This window comes from Arachis hypogaea, chromosome 10 (genome assembly GCF_003086295.3).
Source record: "Arachis hypogaea cultivar Tifrunner chromosome 10, arahy.Tifrunner.gnm2.J5K5, whole genome shotgun sequence".
NCBI lineage: Eukaryota > Viridiplantae > Streptophyta > Magnoliopsida > Fabales > Fabaceae > Arachis > Arachis hypogaea.
The window spans coordinates 89,328,771-89,349,580 of NC_092045.1; the positions used below are offsets into that span (position 1 = coordinate 89,328,771).

General features: G+C 33.2%; 1 protein-coding gene across 4 annotated transcripts; it reads right to left on the reverse strand.

The window, feature by feature from the left end:
* Positions 1-701: 701 nt before the first annotated feature.
* Positions 702-4,038, reverse strand: LOC112715878 (actin-7). Of its 4 annotated transcripts, none has more exons than XM_072205706.1 (6): positions 3,355-4,032; positions 2,450-2,519; positions 1,968-2,361; positions 1,274-1,887; positions 1,081-1,166; positions 702-915 (listed from the first exon to the last, which is right to left on the reverse strand). In XM_072205706.1, the coding sequence occupies exons 2-5, from the start codon at positions 2,507-2,509 to the stop codon at positions 1,101-1,103; spliced, it is 1,134 nt and encodes a 377-aa protein (XP_072061807.1). In that variant the 5' UTR covers positions 2,510-2,519; positions 3,355-4,032; the 3' UTR covers positions 702-915; positions 1,081-1,100. The 4 variants fall into 4 exon arrangements, with proteins under 4 accessions (XP_072061807.1, XP_072061808.1, XP_025623483.1 ...); XM_072205707.1 differs by having other exon boundaries at positions 2,450-2,522; positions 3,355-3,806; XM_025767698.3 differs by having other exon boundaries at positions 702-1,166; positions 3,355-4,038.
* Positions 4,039-20,810: the final 16,772 nt, after the last annotated feature.

Genomic DNA, 20,810 nt, shown 5'->3' on the forward strand with positions numbered 1-20,810 from the left:
AAACCAGTGATCTTTTAATTTGTGAATATTTAAATATTTGATAATTTAAAAATATATTTAGGTTCTTCACTTTTTCAAAATCTAAACATATCAGATATAGGTTTACTTGGTCTGTCAAACTTAACGAAATCGATGAACATGTATATCTAAACTTTGAAGATATCAATGACTTAATCAAGGATCGATTTCTCTTATTTTCTTAGAATAATAACACATTACCAATAAAATTTATTACTTTTAACTAATATTTGACCAACTTTAAATATTTAATATTTTATTTTTATACCCTTAGAATTTAAAATTTATACAAAACTTTTAATTTTTATAAACTTTTTAAGTTTTATTATCAGCCAAATCCTTGACTACTAGTAGGCATGAGACTCTTCGCAAGACGCAGACTGGGGTTAACAAGTTTCGGTTCAATTGTGTTATTTCTTACTCTCTTTTTTTGACAGTGTTATTCCTTACTATAATTCAGGTTCAAATGAAATTGAGTATTTTAATTAATTAAAATAAGTGATTCAAATCTATATAACTTTTTTAACTGCTAGTTTAAACTACGATATGCCGTAGCTTTTATTGGACCTTTCATTTGAATTTCCCGTAATTTTTATTTCCCCATCCAGTTTCGCTTCTTATTCAGGTACTGGTAAAAATATTAACTAGCGAGAAAATATATTGTATAAAATCCAGCGTGGATATTTCAGCGTGCACTTAGCAATATTATAAAAATCTCAAGATCATTAAGATACATTAACTATAGACATAAATGTTCCCATGACCAAAAACCTTCAAATGTAAAACTTTTGAGGGGAAAACGGCAATAAAATAAGCATGACAATAATTTCCCTTGATACAGACAACCTACTTAAACACATCCATCAAGTCCAAGGCAAGAAATGCCTCCGGCCAACTCTGCCCGCCATATCAAGAGGGGTTGCACATAAAAACATGATACACCAAGATCAGAATATAGCCCTCCAACAATCAATTCTATCTCACCTCATATCTATGGCAACACAGTTCACATAACCTGACACAGACACGAAAAAGCAACCACAAGCATTAAAAATAACTCACCATTGAAGTTTGGCTTTAACTTAGAAGCATTTCCTGTGGACAATGGATGGGCCAGACTCATCATATTCACCCTTTGATATCCACATCTGCAAATATCAAACCTCATTTTAGAGTTCAATCTACAGGGCAATAGGCATAAAAAAAAGTGTAAAGTTGACTTTAAAATAAAAGAATAAAATAAAAAATAAATTACTTGTTGGAAGGTGCTGAGTGATGCAAGGATGGATCCTCCGATCCAGACACTGTACTTCCTCTCTGGTGGAGCCACAACCTTAATCTTCATGCTGCTAGGAGCAAGCGCAGTGATCTCTTTGCTCATACGGTCAGCAATACCAGGGAACATCGTAGACCCACCACTAAGAACAATGTTGCCATACAGATCCTTCCTGATATCAACATCACACTTCATGATAGAGTTGTAGGTGGTTTCATGAATACCAGCAGCTTCCATTCCAATCATAGATGGCTGGAAAAGGACTTCTGGACAACGGAACCTCTCGGCTCCAATTGTGATAACTTGTCCATCAGGAAGCTCATAGTTTTTCTCTACTGAAGAACTGCTCTTTGCAGTCTCAAGTTCTTGCTCATAATCCAAGGCAACATATGCAAGCTTCTCCTTTATGTCTCGGACAATTTCCCGTTCAGCTGAGGTGGTGAACATGTACCCTCTCTCGGTGAGGATCTTCATCAGAGAGTCAGTTAAATCACGCCCTGCAAGATCCAATCGAAGGATGGCATGTGGAAGTGCATACCCCTCATAGATTGGCACAGTGTGACTCACACCATCACCAGAGTCCAGAACAATACCTGTTTGGAGGATTTGATTGAGGCACATAATCATGTGATGGAAAACAAATTAACCAAGACAGATTTCTAGAAATACAAACCAGTTGTGCGACCACTTGCATAGAGGGAGAGAACAGCTTGGATGGCTACATACATGGCGGGAACATTGAAGGTCTCAAACATGATTTGGGTCATCTTTTCTCTGTTGGCCTTCGGGTTGAGAGGAGCCTCCGTTAGAAGCACAGGGTGCTCCTCAGGAGCAACACGCAATTCATTGTAGAATGTATGATGCCAGATCTTTTCCATGTCATCCCAGTTGCTGACTATACCATGCTCAATGGGATATTTGAGAGTAAGAATACCTCTTTTGGATTGGGCTTCATCACCTACATAGGCATCCTTTTGACCCATTCCAACCATAACACCAGTGTGGCGAGGTCGGCCAACTATACTGGGAAACACAGCCCTGGGTGCATCATCACCGGCAAATCCTGCCTGTGCAGATGAGATTAAAATAACTAATTCATTAAAGAAACCAAGACACATATACAGATGCAATCATAAAAAACTACTGGGTACTAACCTTCACCATTCCTGTTCCATTGTCACAGACAAGGGGCTGAATATCCTCACCATCTGCCATCTTTTATATACTGCTACACCGATTAAATATTAGCTTTCTTTCAAACACATTCACTTCTAAACAATATAACAAAATTAATTGTCTTGCAAATATTAATGGGAGAGCATGGAAACAATAGAGTGCAGTATTATACAAACTACACCATAAATTACATATGAGCTACAGTTTTCAAAGAAAAATAGGGGCCAAGAAATGTAGAGTTCAAAGGAGACATTCATTTAAAATTTTAACGAAAAACTGCAGAAATTTAATGAATACAACCCTAACAGAAAATGTTGGATGTTGTAATGCTAAGCTTAACGATTTGGACATACAAAACGTTGAAAATAGCTTCAACTCGTGAATACCACTGTTACGCTGGAAAGCCATAACTACCTAAACGATACTCTATCAAACAAAAGGCCGTCAAGCAACCAGATCAGAAGAAAAATTAGATCAAGCAATAAGGCCGGCGAAGAGTCAAGACAACAAGAAAAACGAAAAATAAACACACAAGCTATGCACATTAAATAAAATCAGTCAAGTTCAACCAGATCTTAGATCTCCACAGTAGAAGATCGGAATCAGAGTTATCAGCATGCTATATACAGTTAAACATAGCACAATTTCTAGATCTACTAAGTCTCTTCCACAGTCCGATTTCACTTCGGTTAAGTAGATCAATTCAAAATAATCGCGATTAGAAATAAACAAGAGAATTCCGAAACAAATCTACCGATTAAGAAAAGAAAATCGCAAAAAATGAAGTATCTTGTGCATAGAAGCTACTATATACAGCTTAGTAAGCAAAATTAACCAGAACTGGAACAGACAAAGGTAAGAGACACATGAAATGAAATTAATACCTTGAGAGAAGAGAAAAGGCGTCCGAGAAGAAGAAGGAGAAGAGGATGACGATGACCTCGCTCTCTTCTGTAAACGGAGACGCAGTATCAGAATAGAGAGAAAAATGAAGACAGAAATAGATAGGTATATATACTAGGGTGCGGGTGGTTGTGTGTATGTGCGTGCGTGTGAGTGCGTACACTTGAAAATTGAAAATTGAAAAATGAAAATTGAGACCCAAATTGAAATTTTAAAAAATAAGAAAGAGTAGAGAGAGAGAGAGAGAGGGGGAATCATTTCAACCACGAGAAAAGATGGATAGGATGACCTGGCTGACAGCCTTTTCCTTCAGCCTCACACTCACACAGTCACACACACACCCCACACTTCTTCAGTTCTTCTCTATCTTTTTCTTTTCTTTTCTTTTCTTTTCGTTTCATTTCACTCATTTTTCCTCTTCTCCCTACGGCTCTACCATTAATTTAGTTTTAGTTTATTTATATAAGGCGTTACATTCAATTTCGGCTCTCACTCTCAGCTTGAACGTTTATTCAATTTTGGCTCGACTCGTCTAAGTTCTAGTTCAACTCACAAGCCGGCGCGCGCTTTTTGTTCTCTACATTTCTTTCGAGCTTTGGCTCTCCGCTCGTCAATCCTTGACGCACCTAAACAGCACAAATTTTCTAACGAGATGTGTCTTGTTTGGGATCTTTCATTCTCTCGGTCTAATTTAATTTGTTAATAGCAAGATTGTTATACGCGGTGTTGAATTTTCAGCATTTTATTTTATTAGTATTGAGTAAGCTATATTATCTTGATTCCTCGAGCATTAGGTTGACCTTAATTTAATTTGAATCAAAATTTTATTTTATATTTATTAAATGTTTAAGAATAGTTTGTATCTTAAGAACACATGTTAATATTATAAATTAAAAAATTTAATAAAAGTATTTGTTAACTAAACCCTTTGTAATAATAAGAAGGGTCTAATTAAGGTTTATCAATTAATAATCAAAAACATATAAATTTAAATTTATAATATATTTATTAAATTGAAAATTTTAAAAATTTCTATTACTAAGTATCTTAATATTTGTCTGACAAGCATATATTAACTAAATTTTAATAAGAAACCTTACAGATGATTGTTTACCAGAAATTAAATGCTCTATAAAGAGAATATAAATTTATTTGTCAACATAAATTTTAATACCGAGAATATTATTTTGCTTTTTTAGTTGAACAGATGTTCGCAAAGAGTAAAAACATTTACGTGGTTACCACTTAATGACTCTTTCTAAAAGATTATACTAGGCTTTAGACTAATATGGCTAACGATAATGTATGTGTACGTTGTTTGAAGGAAAAAAGTTTAAACATGTGCCCTATATATATATATATATATATATATATATATATATATATATATATCCTCCAAGATTGTAGTAGGATTGCAAAAGAGGGTCAGATAAGCATCTTAAATACTTTTGAGCCTACAGATCTTTCTTTCAGATATTCATCAAATGGATCGAAAGGAAACTTAATGAAAGTCACAATTGTAATCGTGGGGAATAATAGCCCCTTTTGTTTTCTACACAACAACGTGCTACCTTTTGTTGCAGCATAATATAGGAATTTGTTTAGAATGCCACTAGGAACCAATTAAGAAATTTGACAAGGTGTATAATAAGTTGGTTATTTAATTCAATAAAAATAAATAATAAATTCAAAAACTCTTCTTCAATTATTTTGCATTAAATTTTAAATTTTAAATTCTTTAATTTTAAATTTTTAAAAAATTTAGTTAGTTATTTTAAAAAAATAATCATCTGAAATCTTAATTTACTAAAACATTTTATTCTAATACTCTTTTTTTTTTAATCGGCAGCCACCCCACCTTCATTAATAATCATCTCATTTCATCGTTGTTAGCTGGCTTGCCACACGTCACCCACCTTTAGTAAAAATAATCATCTACTTAAGGATAAAAATAATCATCTACATACCTACTGAATTGAGCATCTAACATATTTTAATTATATATAACTAACCCCAATTCAATCAAAATAATCATCTATATAAAAATTAAAATAATCATCCATATACCTACTAAAATAACTATCCTAAATTGACCATTAAAATAGAAGTAGAAGAATAATAAACAGAAGAAACAATTATTGTGGTGAAACATAGTTTTGAAGGACTAGGCATGACGAAAGCAGCACTGTTGTGAAGCATAGGGCTCAAATCTGAAAGAAGCTAACCATGCTTGGATCCAAAGAAGAAAAACATAGTGGTATCATTGGTGAGAAGAGGCTTGAAGGAATACGACAAAGAGAAGCTGGTTCGGAAGAGAGGCCCGCGAAAAAATGACAGCAACATTAGACTGAGCGTTGGAGGGCGAGACGCGTCGGGTTGACTGGCAAAAGTGAGGACAGTGTCAGTGGGAGGATGCGGCGGCGTCGGTATGGCTGGCGAGGAATTCAGTGACGTGATGTGAGGGCCGTTGAAGATGACGGTGAATTTTGAATGTGTATTAGACAGTGGTGGAGTTTAGTTCAGACAAGGGGCCCCCAAACTTTTTATAAAAAAAATTAGTAATACTTTTTTAAATGATAAAAAATAGTTCAATTTGTTTACATACTTTACTATGACTTAAAGTACCCAATAAATTCAATAAACAACACTCTCTCTACCTTTAAGTTCAAATATAAAAAATTAGATATTTTTATTTATTTAATTTAATATTATTTTATATTTTACTATTTATTTAATTTAATTTTTTATATGATAAAAAATAATAGAATATTCAATAAGTATTAATATTATTGTATTTGTATAAATTGATAAAAAAATTCAATAAATATTATAAATTTTAATATTTGTCCTTCTAACTTCTTCTTTACATATTCTATAGGATATATATTCCAATTTTTATATAAAATAATAATAAAAAATCAAAGAATTAATACATTTTTTAAGAAGAATGTTGATATTTAAAAAGAAGAACATATAACTTTTACAATATCAACACATGTAGATAGTATTTCTACTTTAATAAATCACGAAGAAAGTGAGATACAACCTTCAAAAGTTCAAAAGTTACATCTGATGAGTTTGACCTTAATTTTTTGGAACGAGACCTTGAAAACGGCATTAAATTTGGCAATATCATCCAAATCAGAGAGATGAAATTAGACGAGTTTATCTTAAATGGAGTTCATATCAAAAAATTTTTGATAATTATTTTCTATCATGGCCTCCCAAAAATTTGTTTCAAGTTCCGCTACTATATTAGAGGTTACAGTAAAATTAGAAATAACTGTACATAGTGTAAATGAGTTTAAATACTAATTATAATTTTTTAAATTTTAAAATTTAAAATTAAATAATTAATTAATTATCTAACTTTTAATTGTAATTTCACCTTTTTTTAATCCATTGTACATATTGTACACAATTAATATTAGTTCCTAATACTTTTTTATTTGATTATCATCTACTTCGAAATATAACCAGGATTATGAAAAGTTTGATATGTAAATTTTATTTCTAAAATACTTTTTATTTTATATTTTTATAAAAAATGTGTTTTTTTCTATTTTAAAGATTTTTGAAAAAAAAAAGATTATTACTATATTAACTACACAAATACTTAATAAATGAAAAATGAATTAATATTAATGCAATAGTTCTTTAAACTTTTTGAATTGTGTTCTATATAAAGAATAACATTTTTTAAACAATTAAGCAGTAAATTTATGCTTTTAAATACTAACACAAATCGGGCCAATTATCTTTAAAATTGACTAATCATTAGACTATATCAAGTTATCAACCCTTTCTGCTTGTTACTAAAACCGATGGAACTTTTTAAGATGGTAAAAGTTATTTAGATATCTTAAAAACTAAGGTAAGTAATGAAATTAATAATAATGCCAAGACTCTTTTGTATTTACGGGATTTAAATTTTGAGTAATTAACTAAATCAGTTTTTGAAAATTTTAAAAGTTGATATTTTAGTCTAAAAAAAATTAATACACAAAAATATTTTTAAGATTTTTTTGACAGACAAATCAATTCTTATTCTCTAACATATTTTTTCTATTTGTACTTGACAAAAAATGAAGTGGCATGGTTAGATACTCATGTGATCTGTGACATATTGGAGATATAGATAGACAAATAAGTCTCCATCATCGTTTTGTATTTATAAAAAACTATAGGCCTTTTAAAGTTCTCTCTAACTTTCTCTCTCACACTCATAACACTCAGTTTCAACTTTTTTCTTCTTTTCGGTTTTGTTTGCCTTCAAACAAAAGGTTAGCTAAGGCCTAAAATTTTTCGAATGGTGACGGTACCGATGAAGAATCAATCTCTTCACAACTTCTCCTTACCTTTCTTGAAATGGGGCTCCAAAAGCCATACCAGGTCTAACCACCGCCTTCGCTCTCCCCTATCCTGTTACTTCTCCTCCTCCCAACTTCCTCCCTCCACCAATCACGATTCCAAACCCAAAATTCACAAGTTTGGATCTAAAACTGTCAGATGCTGATTTGGATCCTCCTCCTCGCATATCGCAGAAAATCCTCACACTGAACAACAGCAGCAGCGACAACACACTTCTGAGTGAGTAGGCAATAATATAACTAACGATGATGACGATGGCGACATCAAGAGAAAGTGTGAGAACGGAGAAGAAGAAGCCAAAGGCGAAGGTAGGAGTTAAAGGTCAAAAAGTCTTGAAAGTTCAGGTCGAGAAAATCATCATTTCCAAAGGATTCTGGGAATGGAGAAGCAGGGGCTTTGAAATTGAGTGGTGTGAGCGTGAGAGAGAAAACAACGTCATACTCTTAATAAGAATGGAAATTTATTTGTCTATTTGTGTCTCCCAACATATTACGGATTACGTAGACGTCTAAACATGGCATTTTATCATTTTTCGTTAAGTACAAATGAAAAAATATGTCAGGAATTAATTTATTTGTCAAAAAAAATTTTAAAAATTTTTTTGTTTATTAATTTTTTTAAAAAACTAAAATATCTATTTTTAAAATTTTTAAGGACTGATTTAAATAATTACTGTTAAATTTTTTATTATACAAACCTAGTTTTTATCATAAGAGCAAAAAATTTGGTGACGTGGATAGTATTTTACAATTTTATATGAAAATTTTTGTGTAGTTAAACCATTGATGATTTTTATTTGTATAGATCTTAGTCTCAACAATCTTTGTTTTTCTTAAAAAGAAAGTTTTATTATGTTCTAATGTTTTTCCAATAATTCAATAAAAAATATGAGTATGCAAATTAATTACAGAGATTTTTTTTGTTATTTTAAATCTTAAAATAATTAAATAAGCTTTGTTATAAAAGAGTATTTTAGTCTTTTAAAGGTTAAGTATAAGGTATTTTAATCTTTTTAATATTATATTAAATTTTTTAATTTTTAATGTAATCAAACAATTTTAATTAATCTTATAAAGATAATTTAGTTTTTTCATGCTAATTATTAAAGGGTAACTTAGTGCTCTAAATATATTTAACCAGAGTATTTTTATTTTTTTTAGAATCATATTAAAGTTTTTAATTTTTAATACAATCAAACAATATAAATTAATCATATGATGGTATTTTAGTTTTTTTTTTCCAAATTAACCTTCAAAGGTCTTTTGTTCTCTTGAATATTAATTATAAGGGTATTTTAATCTTTTAAAATTGAAATGTTGTAAAAAGTTATTTTAGTCTTTTAAAAATTAAGTATAAGAGTATTTTAATCTTTTTTATAGATAAAATTTTTAATTTCTAATACAATCGTATAATCCCAATCAAACTTGTAAAGAAAATTTAGTCTTTTTAAAATTAATGTTAAAATATTTTTATAGTCTCTTAAAATGAATTCTGATAAAATTTTAAATTTGTTATAATAAAATTTAAATATTAATTTTTAATACAATTTAACATCCTTAAACTTGAAGAGTATCTTAGTCATTTAATAAAAGGATATTTTAGTCTTGTTAAAATCAAATTTAAATTTTCCATTTCCAATACGATCAAATTATATGAATAATTATATAATGGTATTTTAGTCTTTTTAAAAAAAACTTAAAATGTTGTTTTGTTATTTTAAACATTATTTATAAGAATATTTTAATTGTTTCAAAAGTTCAAATTTACAATTTTTAATACAAGTAACTAAACTTTATTCTAAAAAAGTATTTTAATTTTTTTTCAAGATCAATGTTAACATGTTGTTTTGGTATTTTAAAAATTAACTAGAATATGTTAATCTTTTTAATATTGAATTAAAGTTTATAATTGTTGATAAATCAAATAGTTTTAATTACTCCTATCAAGATATTTTAGTAATTTTAAAATTATTACATTAAGAATATTTTTGTATTTTAAAATTTAATGTTAAAAATAACTATGAAAAATTTTAATATTTTAAAATAAAAATCAAATTTTAATTTGTAATGCAATAAATCAACTATAAAAATAAAATGGCATTTCAAGTCCAAATTTTGTTACTAGCACACTTTCAAGTTCAAATTTTGCAAATTTTTATATTGTACTTTATTGTTCTAATAAGAATGACAAAATTTGAATATAATCCTCTAATTCTTTAAGAATTAGTTTTAAGTTTTTTCATAATAGACAATTCCAAAATTTATTTACTCTCATAATAAAGAAATCACGTATATTTTTGCATAAATGAATGAAAAATCTATTATTTCTACTTACGAATATTCAGAATATTAATAACATTGTCCATAAAAAAAAACTAACATTATATTTATATTTATGAAAAATAAACTTTATTTAATAAAATATCTAATTGTAAATTTTTATTAACTTAAATCATTCAAAATTCCTAAACTATCTTCTATCTTTTCACAATCTTTAAATTCTAAAACTACCTCTAAATTTTTGCACCTATTATCATCATCATTGTTGTCAATACCATTTTGCCACCATCATCACCATTATAGCACTGTCATGGTGACTATATTAGTGGCCACACCAATAGCATTTGAATCATTCTAGACTCTAAGATGGTCGAATTTTATGCTCTACAAAGATAAATTCATACCATAAATTGAGATCCCCAAAATTCTTGATTGAAATAATATGTAAAATATTGAATTTATTAAGACTTTGTTCAGGTTTTATCCTAAAAAACCAAAAATAAGGATTAAAAGTGAAAAATAATTAAAGAAGCTAGTAAGCACGGTGAAAAAAAAAATTGATCAATACTCAATTCAAATTTGACTCTAAAAATATAAAATAATGATAAAACTAGACTGATTTGATTATTTTCTTTTAATTGTTCTTAAAGCATAGTAAAACCTATGAAAATGATAGAAAAGTAGATGATGCCAAGATTTAAATCCAAAATCATTTTTTTCTCATTTTCTCTCCACATATTCTCTCTTCTTCCTTTTCTCCTTCAACCTCTCTCCCACGTTCCGCCATTCCCCCAACACCGCCACCATCGCTGAAACCTCTTTCGTCGCCTCCCTTGAACACTTCCTCGCCAACAAATCCATTTTCACTGCGTGACCACCCTCGACGACATCGTTTTTCTCTCCAAAGCGAATCACATTTACGGATTTCTACTACCTGGTTAGGATTCTACTTAAGATTTATATTTATGACATGTCAAAAAAGTTCACCTACGATCTTCTTTGACTCTTCTAAAATACTTATAAAGACACATTTAGTCTCACCTTCAATAGTGCTTCGTTCATTATCTTATCAAATAGGTGAGGTAATCTCAAATTCAACTACACCTTAATGTTCTCCATTTTTCTTTTAGTTTTAATAATTGGTTTGATATTTTTAGAGTCAAATTTAAATTGGCTCTTGATTTTTTTTCACTTTGGTTACTATTATTTTTATTTTTTTTCATTTTTAATCATTGATTTGAGTTTTTTAGGGTGAAATATGAAGACTCTTGATAAATTTAATATTTTGTATATTATTTTAACCAAAGATGGTTCAGATGGTATTAGTATCGCCACTGACATGATCACTATCATGGTGATGATGGTGGTAGAGAGGTGTTGACAATGATGATGATGATAATAGATGCAAAAGAGTGGAGGTAGTTTTCGAATTTGAAGATGATGGAAGAGATAAAAAGTAGTTTAAAAGTTTTGAGTGATTTTTAAAGAAGTCAACCAAATTTTAGAATGTGGATACTTTTGTTAAAGAGAAAGTATAGGTAACTAACTTTATTTTTATACACGCCCTACCATTCCAACTCCTCATGTCGCGATTTTCCTATCGAACTTCTCTTGCCGCGATACTGCTCCATCCTCCTTCAACTCTTCTTGCCATTACCTCTGCGTCCAACTCCTTTCACCGTGACACCGCTCCATCCCCTCTAACTCCTCTGGCGGCAACGCCGTTTAATCGTTCAGTTCTTTTAGATAATTTTTTAATAGTTTTGGATGTTTTGTTTTTTGGGTTTCGGATATGTCTTTTTTTATAGGTTCTAAATGTTTCTTTTTTTTTATGTTTTGGATGTTTCTTCTTTGAAGGTTCTTTTTTTTAGGTTTTGGATGATTCTTTTTAATAGTTTTAGATGTTTCTTTTCCCTAGTTTTCGAATTTTTTTCTTTAATTTTCTTTTATTTTTTTATTGCATATTCTAAAAAAAATCTGCTAGCGGCGGACGACGGCTAAGCGATGGATGGTGATGGGCGCGCGCGATGCAGTGGCACGGTTATGGCGTGATACGGCAGTTGAGGTAGTTGGAGATGATACTAAATGATGCGGTTAAGGCTTAATTTGGTAAAACTTTTACTTTTTAAAAAGTATAACATTTATGTTTGGGAAATTAAATTAAAAATCACTTTTAATAAACACAAGTAGCAACAATTACATTTGGTAAAATAATTTTTAAAATTTAAAAATAATATAAAAGACATAAATTTAAGCGTTAAATTTGAAAATGAGTTATGAAGGTTGTGGTAGGCTTAGAGAAGGGGGGTTGAATCTATGCCTTCCTTTTTAGTTGCTGTTATTACCCTTTTAAAATAACTTTGCAGTTTTGATTCTGTTTGAACTCAGCAGCGGAAATTTATGAGACTATTTATTTTTGTCTCATGAGTATCAGAAAACAGAACATAGCAGAGAAGAGAAAAGCTAACACCAGCAAGTATCCTGGTTCGGTTGCCTTGTGCTATGCAACCTACATCCAGTCTCCTCCACAACTATGGAAGAATTTCACTATAGTTAACAGTATTACATACACCAATAACACATGATTGACCCAATCCTATCACACTCAAGTTCTAACCTAACTTAACATTGGCTATGCTAATACCTAACTATACCTCTTAGTGCTAACCCAACTAAGAAAGGGATACCTTTCAGGTACAAGTTACAAGACACTTAACCAACCTAAAGAAATCAGAAAACAACTCTAGCTTTTCTCTCAAGTGTTTCACTCAGCCTTTTTCAACTCTTGGCTTTTTCTCAAGCTTTCTCACAATGCCTTTTCTCTCAAGAAATTACAGAAAGATAAGCTTAGAAAAGTACATCACATTCAGTAAAACATGAAGGAGATTGACTTCATCAACAGCCTCTGTGCTATGCGAAAAACCAGATTAACAAGCCTCTGATTTAGTTCTTCATACTGGCAGAATGCACCTTTGAATAGGTTACACTGTCCAGTTAGTTGAACTTCTTCAAAGAGCTCTCTCAGAACAAACACCTCAAGTTTACTGGTTATTTCTCCTTGCTTCAGAATGAACAACAAGCTTCTTTTTATCTCCTTGCATGTTCCTTGGTTCTTCTTCCAAGGTCAACATCTTGAGCCTTGAGCTTCACCAACCCACAAGCTCACTTTTTCTTCTCAATCATCAAAGTGGAACCTTTCCTTCTGACTTTTCCAACTTGACCGAAAGCCATGAAGGAGTAACCGAAATTGTTTTTCAATGGTCAACCAAATCTGAACCATAGAGATGCAACTTGGTCCCCAAGAATCTCTTGTGACCGTGGATTTGTAGAAGTGAAGAATAGAGATCAACTTTTTCCTTGAATTCCATTTTCGGATAGAACAGAGAGTAGGGAAGAAAGGATGAAGATCTGATGCATGCAAGATGAGATGGATTACCTTTCTTAAGCTTGATTTGGATTAGATTTTCTGCTTTAGCTTCTGTGCTTCAAGCTTAGATTTTCTCTTTCTTGCTTCTTTGGTTACTGGCTTATGGAGGAAGCTTTTCTTCTCTTTCTCTTTCTTACTTTACTGAAGTCTTGATGTGACTTGATTAGAGAGGAGAAGAACGTTGCTTTGGTTGGAGCAAGATGGTGGGAAATTGAAAACAATTTCAAGCTTGGATCGGGTTCTTCTCTTTTTTGGCCCGTGGTGCCTTACTATGCTTCTTTGATGAATTTGTTTGATATGAATGACTTGGGCTTGTCTTTAATCGCACTTTTCATTCAGCCCATTAGCTTTGTTTTGTTATTCATTCAACTTGGGCTGCCAAAATTGAATTATAGCTTGCAACATAACATAAATAATTAGCAATGTATACTTATTAATTTAACAACTCTAATTATTTATTTTGCCAAAAATAATGTTTGTCATCATTAATTAAGTTAGTTAATTTCTTAACTCAACAATCTCCCCCTTGATGACAAACATGATTTAAACAATAATCAAAAAGGAAATGAAGTAAGGTTTAGAAACTCCCTTTGATTTTTGTCATTTGCATTTGTGTTGCTCCCCCTTTCCTTTTCAAGGTTAGCTCCCCCTTGATTTATGCTTTCCTCTTTGTTCCTGTTATGCATTGTATTTAAAGAAAGCACAATAACGAGCTATGCACATTTATCTTGTATAAGATATATCAAATGAGCTATATCACATAATCAGCCCAACTTCAAGCTAATATCAGTAGCAAAAGAATTCAGCCTGTGAAGTCAGGTTTTAGTGCAGCATTTAGACAAAAATCTGAAATAATTACTAGTAGCTGCATCAACACAATACCATCATTACACAATACACAATACCATCATTCATTCTAGTGCTATTACTCCCCCTTTTGTCATCAAGGGTGGAAAGTAAACAAGATCAACAAAAACATCAATACAACTCCTGCAAGAAAAGGTTAGAACACAGTCCAAAGTTCTAGTTAAACCAACAAAAATGCAGCAGTATTTAGAGTGATTACAGTTGATGAGCGGATATTTTATACGCTTTTTGGGGTAATTTCATGTAGATTTTAGTATGTTTTAACTAGTTTTTAGTAGAATATTATTAGTTTTTAGGCAAAAATCATATTTCTGGACTTTACTATGAGTTTGTGTGTTTTTCTGTGATTTCAGGTAATTTCTGGCTGAAATTGAGGGAGCTGAGCAAAAATCTGAGTTAGGCTGAAAAAGGACTGCTAATGCTGTTGGATCCTGACCTCCCTGCACTCGAAATGGATTGTTTGGAGCTACAGGAGTCCAATTGGTGCGCTTTCAACGGCGTTGGAAAGTAGACATCCAGGGCTTTCCAGCAATATATAATAGTTCATACTTTGCACGAAGATAGATGACGTAACTTGGTGTTGAACGCCAAGTACATGCTGCTGTCTGGAGTTAAACGCCAGAAACACGTCATGATCCGGAGTTGAACGCCCAAAACACGTTATAACTTGGAGTTCAACTCCAAGAAAAGCCTCAGTTCGTGGATAGCTTTAGTCTCAGCCCCAGCACACACCAAGTGGGCCCCAGAAGTGGATTTCTGCGCCAATTATCTTAGTTTACTCATATTCTGTAAACCTAGGTTACTAGTTTACTATTTAAACAACTTTTAGAGACTTATCTTGTACCTCATGACATTTTCAGATCTGAATTTTATACACTTTGACGGCATGAGTCTCTAAACTCCATTGTTGGGGGTGAGGAGCTCTGCAGCGTCTCGATGAATTAATGCAATTGTTTCTATTTCTCCATTCAAACGTGTGTGTTCCTATCTAAGATGTTCATTCGCGCTTAAATTGTGAAGAAGGTGATGATCCGTGACACTCATCACCTTCCTCAATCCATGAACGTGTGCCTGACAACCACTTCCGTTCTACATCAGATTGAATGAGCTTCTCTTAGATTCTTTAATCAGAATCTTCGTGGTATAAGCTAGATTGATGGCGGCCATTCTTGAGGATCCGGAAAGTCTAAACCTTGTCCGTGGTATTCCGAGTAGGATTCCGGGATTGAATGACTGTGATGAGCTTCAAACTCGCGATTGCTGGGCGTGATGACAAACGCAAAAGGATCAATGGATCCTATTCCAACATGATCGAGAACCAACAGCTGATTAGCCATGCTGTGACAGAGCATCTGGACCGTTTTCACTGAGAAGATGGGAAGTAGCCACTGACAATGGTGACACCCTACATACAGCTTGCCATGGATGGAACTTTGCACTTTTCTATGGATGGAATATTACATTACAGGAATAAATCAGACAAAGCATCTCCAAAACTCCAACATATTCTCCATTACTGCATAACAAGTATTTATTTTATGCCCTTTTCCCTTTCTTCACTGAACTTGAAAAACACTGTTGTTGGCATCCTGACTAAGAATAAAGATAAACATAGCTTGCTTCAAACCAACAATCTCCGTGGGATTCGACCCTTACTCACGTAAGGTATTACTTGGACGACCCAGTGCACTTGCTGGTTAGTTGTGCGGATTGAAAAAAGTGTTATTGCAATTTCGTGCACCAAGTTTTTGGCACCGTTGCCGGGGATTGTTCGAGTTTGAACAACTAAAGGTTTATTTTATTTCTTAGATTAGGAAGATTTTGGTAATTGGGTCAGAGTCTTTTATTTTCTTTTCAAAAATATTATTTTTCTTTATTAATTTTTAATTTTTCTTTGAGTCTAGTGTCTTGTTCTACGTTTGGTGTCAATTGCATATTTTATATTTTTCTTTAAAATTTTTGTATTAGTGTCTTTGTTCTTCCTTGATCTTCAAGTTGTTCTTGTTTATTTTCCTTGTTTGATCTTTAATTTTTCTTGTTCTGTGTCTTTTCTTGATTTTTTTGTGCTTTTTCAAAACATTAGTTTTCAAAAATTTATTTTATCCATAAAAATAATACATCTTTAAAATACGTTACATTTTTAGCTCAGTTAGTTATAGCGTTGGCTTATGTTCTTGGCAATTGGGCACCTTCTTTTTAAAATCCTTTTTCAGAAATAATTTTGCTTGATTTAATCTTGTGCCAAACTTTAAGTTTGATGTTTTCTTGTTGATCTTTCTTTGATTTTCGAAAATTTATCTTGGTTTTCTAAAAATTTTAAGTTTGGTGTTCTTTCTTTTGTTCTTGGTGTTCTTGTGAATCTTCAAGGTGTTCTTGAGTCTTTCTTGTATTTTGATCTTAAAATTTTTAAGTTTGGTGTTCCTTGGTGTTTTCCCTCCAAAATTTTTGAAAATAAGGAGCATTAGATCTAAAAATTCTAAGTCTTGTGTCTTTTGTGTGTTTTTCTCTTTCATAAAAAAAATTCAAAATTCAAAAAATATCTTTTCTAACTAATTTTAAACTATATTTTCGAAATTTTTATATAAAAATTCAGACTCCAATTTCAAAACTTTTCAGTTCTTATCCTTTTACGTTTTAAAAAAAAATTATATATATATATATATATATATATATATATATATATATATATATCTTTTTCAAAATATCCTAACCCCTTTCTCTCTCCTCAAATTTTCGAAAATATTCATAAACTTTTTCAAATTTTTTTTATAAATTTTAATTTTTAATTTTCTTTATTTATTTATTTTATTTTTATTTCGGTTTTTGTTTTATTTTATTATTTCAAAAATTATTTTTATAATAAAATAGACAATATCAACATCCATATCATCTCCCTTGCTCCATCATGGAACTAAGTGGAAATGAACAGTCCAGGAGGACTCTAGGGTCATATGCTAACCCCACTACTGCTTCATATGGGAGTAGTATCTGTATACCCTCCATTGGAGTTAGTAGCTTTGAGTTGAATCCTCAGCTCATTATCATGGTGCAGCAAAACTGCCAGTATTCTGGTCTTCCACAGGAAGAACCTACAGAGTTTCTAGCACAATTTTTACAAATTGCTGACACAGTACATGATAAGGAAGTAGATCAGGATGTCTACAGATTATTATTGTTTCCATTTGCTGTAAAAGATCAAGCTAAGAGGTGGTTAAATAACCAGCCTAAGAACAGCATAAAAACATGGAAACAGCTGTCAGAAAAATTCTTGAATCACTATTTTCCTCCAAAATGGATGACACAGCTAAGGCTAAACATCCAAGGCTTCAAACAAGGAGATAATGAATCCCTTTATGATGCCTGGGAGAGATACAGAGAGATGTTAAGAAAATGCCCCTCTGAAATGTTTTCAGAGTGGGTGAAATTAGACATCTTCTACTATGGGCTTACAGAAAAAGCTCAGATTTCTCTAGACCACTCAGCTGGTGGATCTATATATATGAGAAAAACAATTGAAGAAGCTCAAGAGCTTATTGATACAGTTGCCAGAAATCAGCATATGTACCTAAGCAGTGAATCCTCCATGAAAGAAGAAGCTAAAACAGTAACTGCTGAACTCAGTCCTGTGGATCAGGCTAATGAATTCAATCAGCAATTAGACTTCCAAACCCAGCAGCTAGCCAAATTCAAGGAAATACTACAGGAAACAAGAATGGCTAACAGGAATATGGAAGTACAGTTAAAGCAAACAGAAAGGCAACTGTCAAAACAAATAGCAAAAGAATGCCAAGCAGTTCAATTAAGAAGTGGGAAAACATTAAATACCTCACTTCAAAGTAGCAGGAAGCCAAGAAATGAACAAATGGTTACTCAAAATCCCTCTGAGGACAATCAGAGCCCAGAGAGGAATAAGGCTGGCGCTGAACGCTCAGACCATGCTCATTTGTGGCGTTCAACGCCAGAAACAAGCATGAATTCGGCGTTGAACGCCCAAGGGAAGTATAGTTCTGGCGTTCAGATGCCAGTAACAGATAAGGAGTTGGCGCCTAACGCCACTCCAGCTTCCACCCCTGGCATTCAAACGCCAGTGGGAGATCAGTCACATACAAGTGCTGATAACAACCCTTCTAAAAAGGCTTCCCAACCCACTTCTACAGGTAATAAACCTGCAGCAACTAAGGTTGAGGAACACAAAGCCAAAATGCCTTATCCTCAAAAACTCCGCCAAGCGGAACAGGATAAGCAATTTGCCCGCTTTGCAGACTATCTCAGGACTCTTGAAATAAAGATTCCGTTTGCAGAAGCACTTGAGAAAATACCCTCTTATGCTAAGTTCATGAAAGAGATCTTAAGTCATAAGAAGGATTGGAGGGAGACTAAAAAAGTTTACCTCACTGAAGAATGCAGTGCAATCATTCTGAAAAGCTTACCTGAGAAGCTTAAAGATCCTAGGAGCTTCATGATACCATGCACATTAGAGGGTAATTGCACCAAGCAAGCTCTATGTGACCTTGGGGCAAGTATCAACCTAATACCTGCATCTATTATCATAAAGCTCGGATTGACTGAAGAAGTCAAACCAACCCGGATATGTCTTCAACTTGCTGATGGCTCCATTAAATACCCATCAGGCGTGATTGAAGACATGATTGTCAAGGTTGGGCCATTTGCCTTTCCTACTGACTTTGTGGTGCTAGAAATGGAGGAGCACAAGAGTGCAACTCTCATTCTAGGAAGACCTTTTCTAGCAACTGGCCGAACCCTCATTGACGTCCAAAAAGGGGAAGTAACCTTGAGAGTCAATGAGGAGGAGTTCAAGTTGAATGTTGTCAAAGCCATGCAACATCCAGACACCCCAAATGACTGCATGAGTGTTGATATCATTGACTCTCTGGTGAGAGAGGTCAATATGGCTGAGAGTCTCGAATCAGAGTTAGAGGACATCTTTAAAGATGTTCAGCCTGATTTGGAGGAATCAGAGAGAATAATAGAACCTCTGAAAATCCCTCAGGAAGAGGAGAAACCTCCCAAACCCGAGCTCAAACCATTACCACCATCTCTGAAATATGCATTTCTGGGAGAAGGTGATACCTTTCCTGTAATCATAAGCTCTACATTAGAGCCACAGGAAGAGGAAGCACTAATCCAAGTGCTAAGGACACACAAGACAGCTCTTGGGTGGTCCATCAGTGATCTTAAGGGCATTAGCCCAGCCAGATGCATGCACAAGATCCTATTGGAGGGTGACGCCAAGCCAGTGGTCCAACCACAAAGGCGGCTGAATCCAGCCATGAAGGAAGTGGTGCAGAAGGAGGTCACTAAACTACTAGAGGCTGGGATTATTTATCCTATTTCTGACAGCCCCTGGGTAAGCCCTGTCCAAGTTGTGCCTAAGAAGGGAGGCATGACAGTGGTTCATAATGAAAAAAATGAACTGGTTCCTACAAGAACAGTTACAGGGTGACGTATGTGTATTGATTATAGAAGGCTTAATACAGCCACCAGAAAGGATTATTTTCCTTTACCATTCATAGACCAGATGCTAGAAAGACTAGCAGGTCATGAATACTACTGCTTCCTGGATGGATATTCAGGTTATAATCAAATTGCAGTAGATCCCCAGGATCAAGAGAAAACGGCATTCACATGTCCATCTGGAGTATTTGCATACAGAAGGATGCCATTTGGTTTGTGCAATGCACCTGCAACCTTTCAAAGGTGCATGCTCTCAATTTTCTCTGATATGGTGGAAAAATTTCTGGAAGTCTTCATGGATGACTTTTCAGTATTTGGAGACTCATTCAGCTGCTGCCTTAAACATTTAGAACTTGTTCTGAAAAGATGCCAAGAGACTAACCTGGTTTTAAACTGAGAAAAATGTCACTTTATGGTGACTGAAGGAATTGTCCTTGGGCACAAAATTTTGAACAAAGGAATAGAGGTGGATCAAGCTAAGGTAGAGGTAATTGAAAAATTACCACCACCTGCCAATGTTAAGGGAATCAGAAGCTTTCTGGGGCATGCAGGATTCTATAGAAGGTTTATAAAGGATTTTTCAAAAATCGCCAAACCTCTGAGCAACCTGCTAGCTACTGACACGCCATTCATCTTTGATAAGGAGTGTCTGCAGGCATTTGAGACTCTGAAAGCTAAATTGGTCACAGCACCAATCATTTCTGCACCAAACTGGACATTGCCATTTGAACTAATGTGTGATGCCAGTGACCATGCCATTGGTGCAGTGTTGGGACAAAGGCATGACAAGCTTCTGCACGTCATTTACTATGCCAGCCGTGTTCTAAATGACGCACAGAAGAATTACACAACCACAGAAAAAGAGCTACTTGCAGTGGTTTACGCCATTGACAAATTCAGATCCTATTTAGTAGGATCAAAAGTGATTGTGTACACTGATCATGCTGCTCTTAAATATCTACTCACAAAGCAGGATTCAAAACCCAGACTTATAAGATGGGTGTTGCTTTTGCAAGAG

Excerpts from the sequence above, each read along its gene's own strand:
- LOC112715878 (XM_025767698.3), bottom strand. The coding sequence starts at position 2,509 with ATGGCAGATGGTGAGGATATTCAGCCCCTTGTCTGTGACAATGGAACA. Across the intron at positions 2,362-2,449 it reads ATGGAACAGGAATGGTGAAG|GCAGGATTTGCCGGTGATGA; the intron begins GTTAGTACCCAG and ends TCATCTGCACAG. Across the intron at positions 1,888-1,967 it reads TGCAAGTGGTCGCACAACTG|GTATTGTTCTGGACTCTGGT; the intron begins GTTTGTATTTCT and ends TCCTCCAAACAG.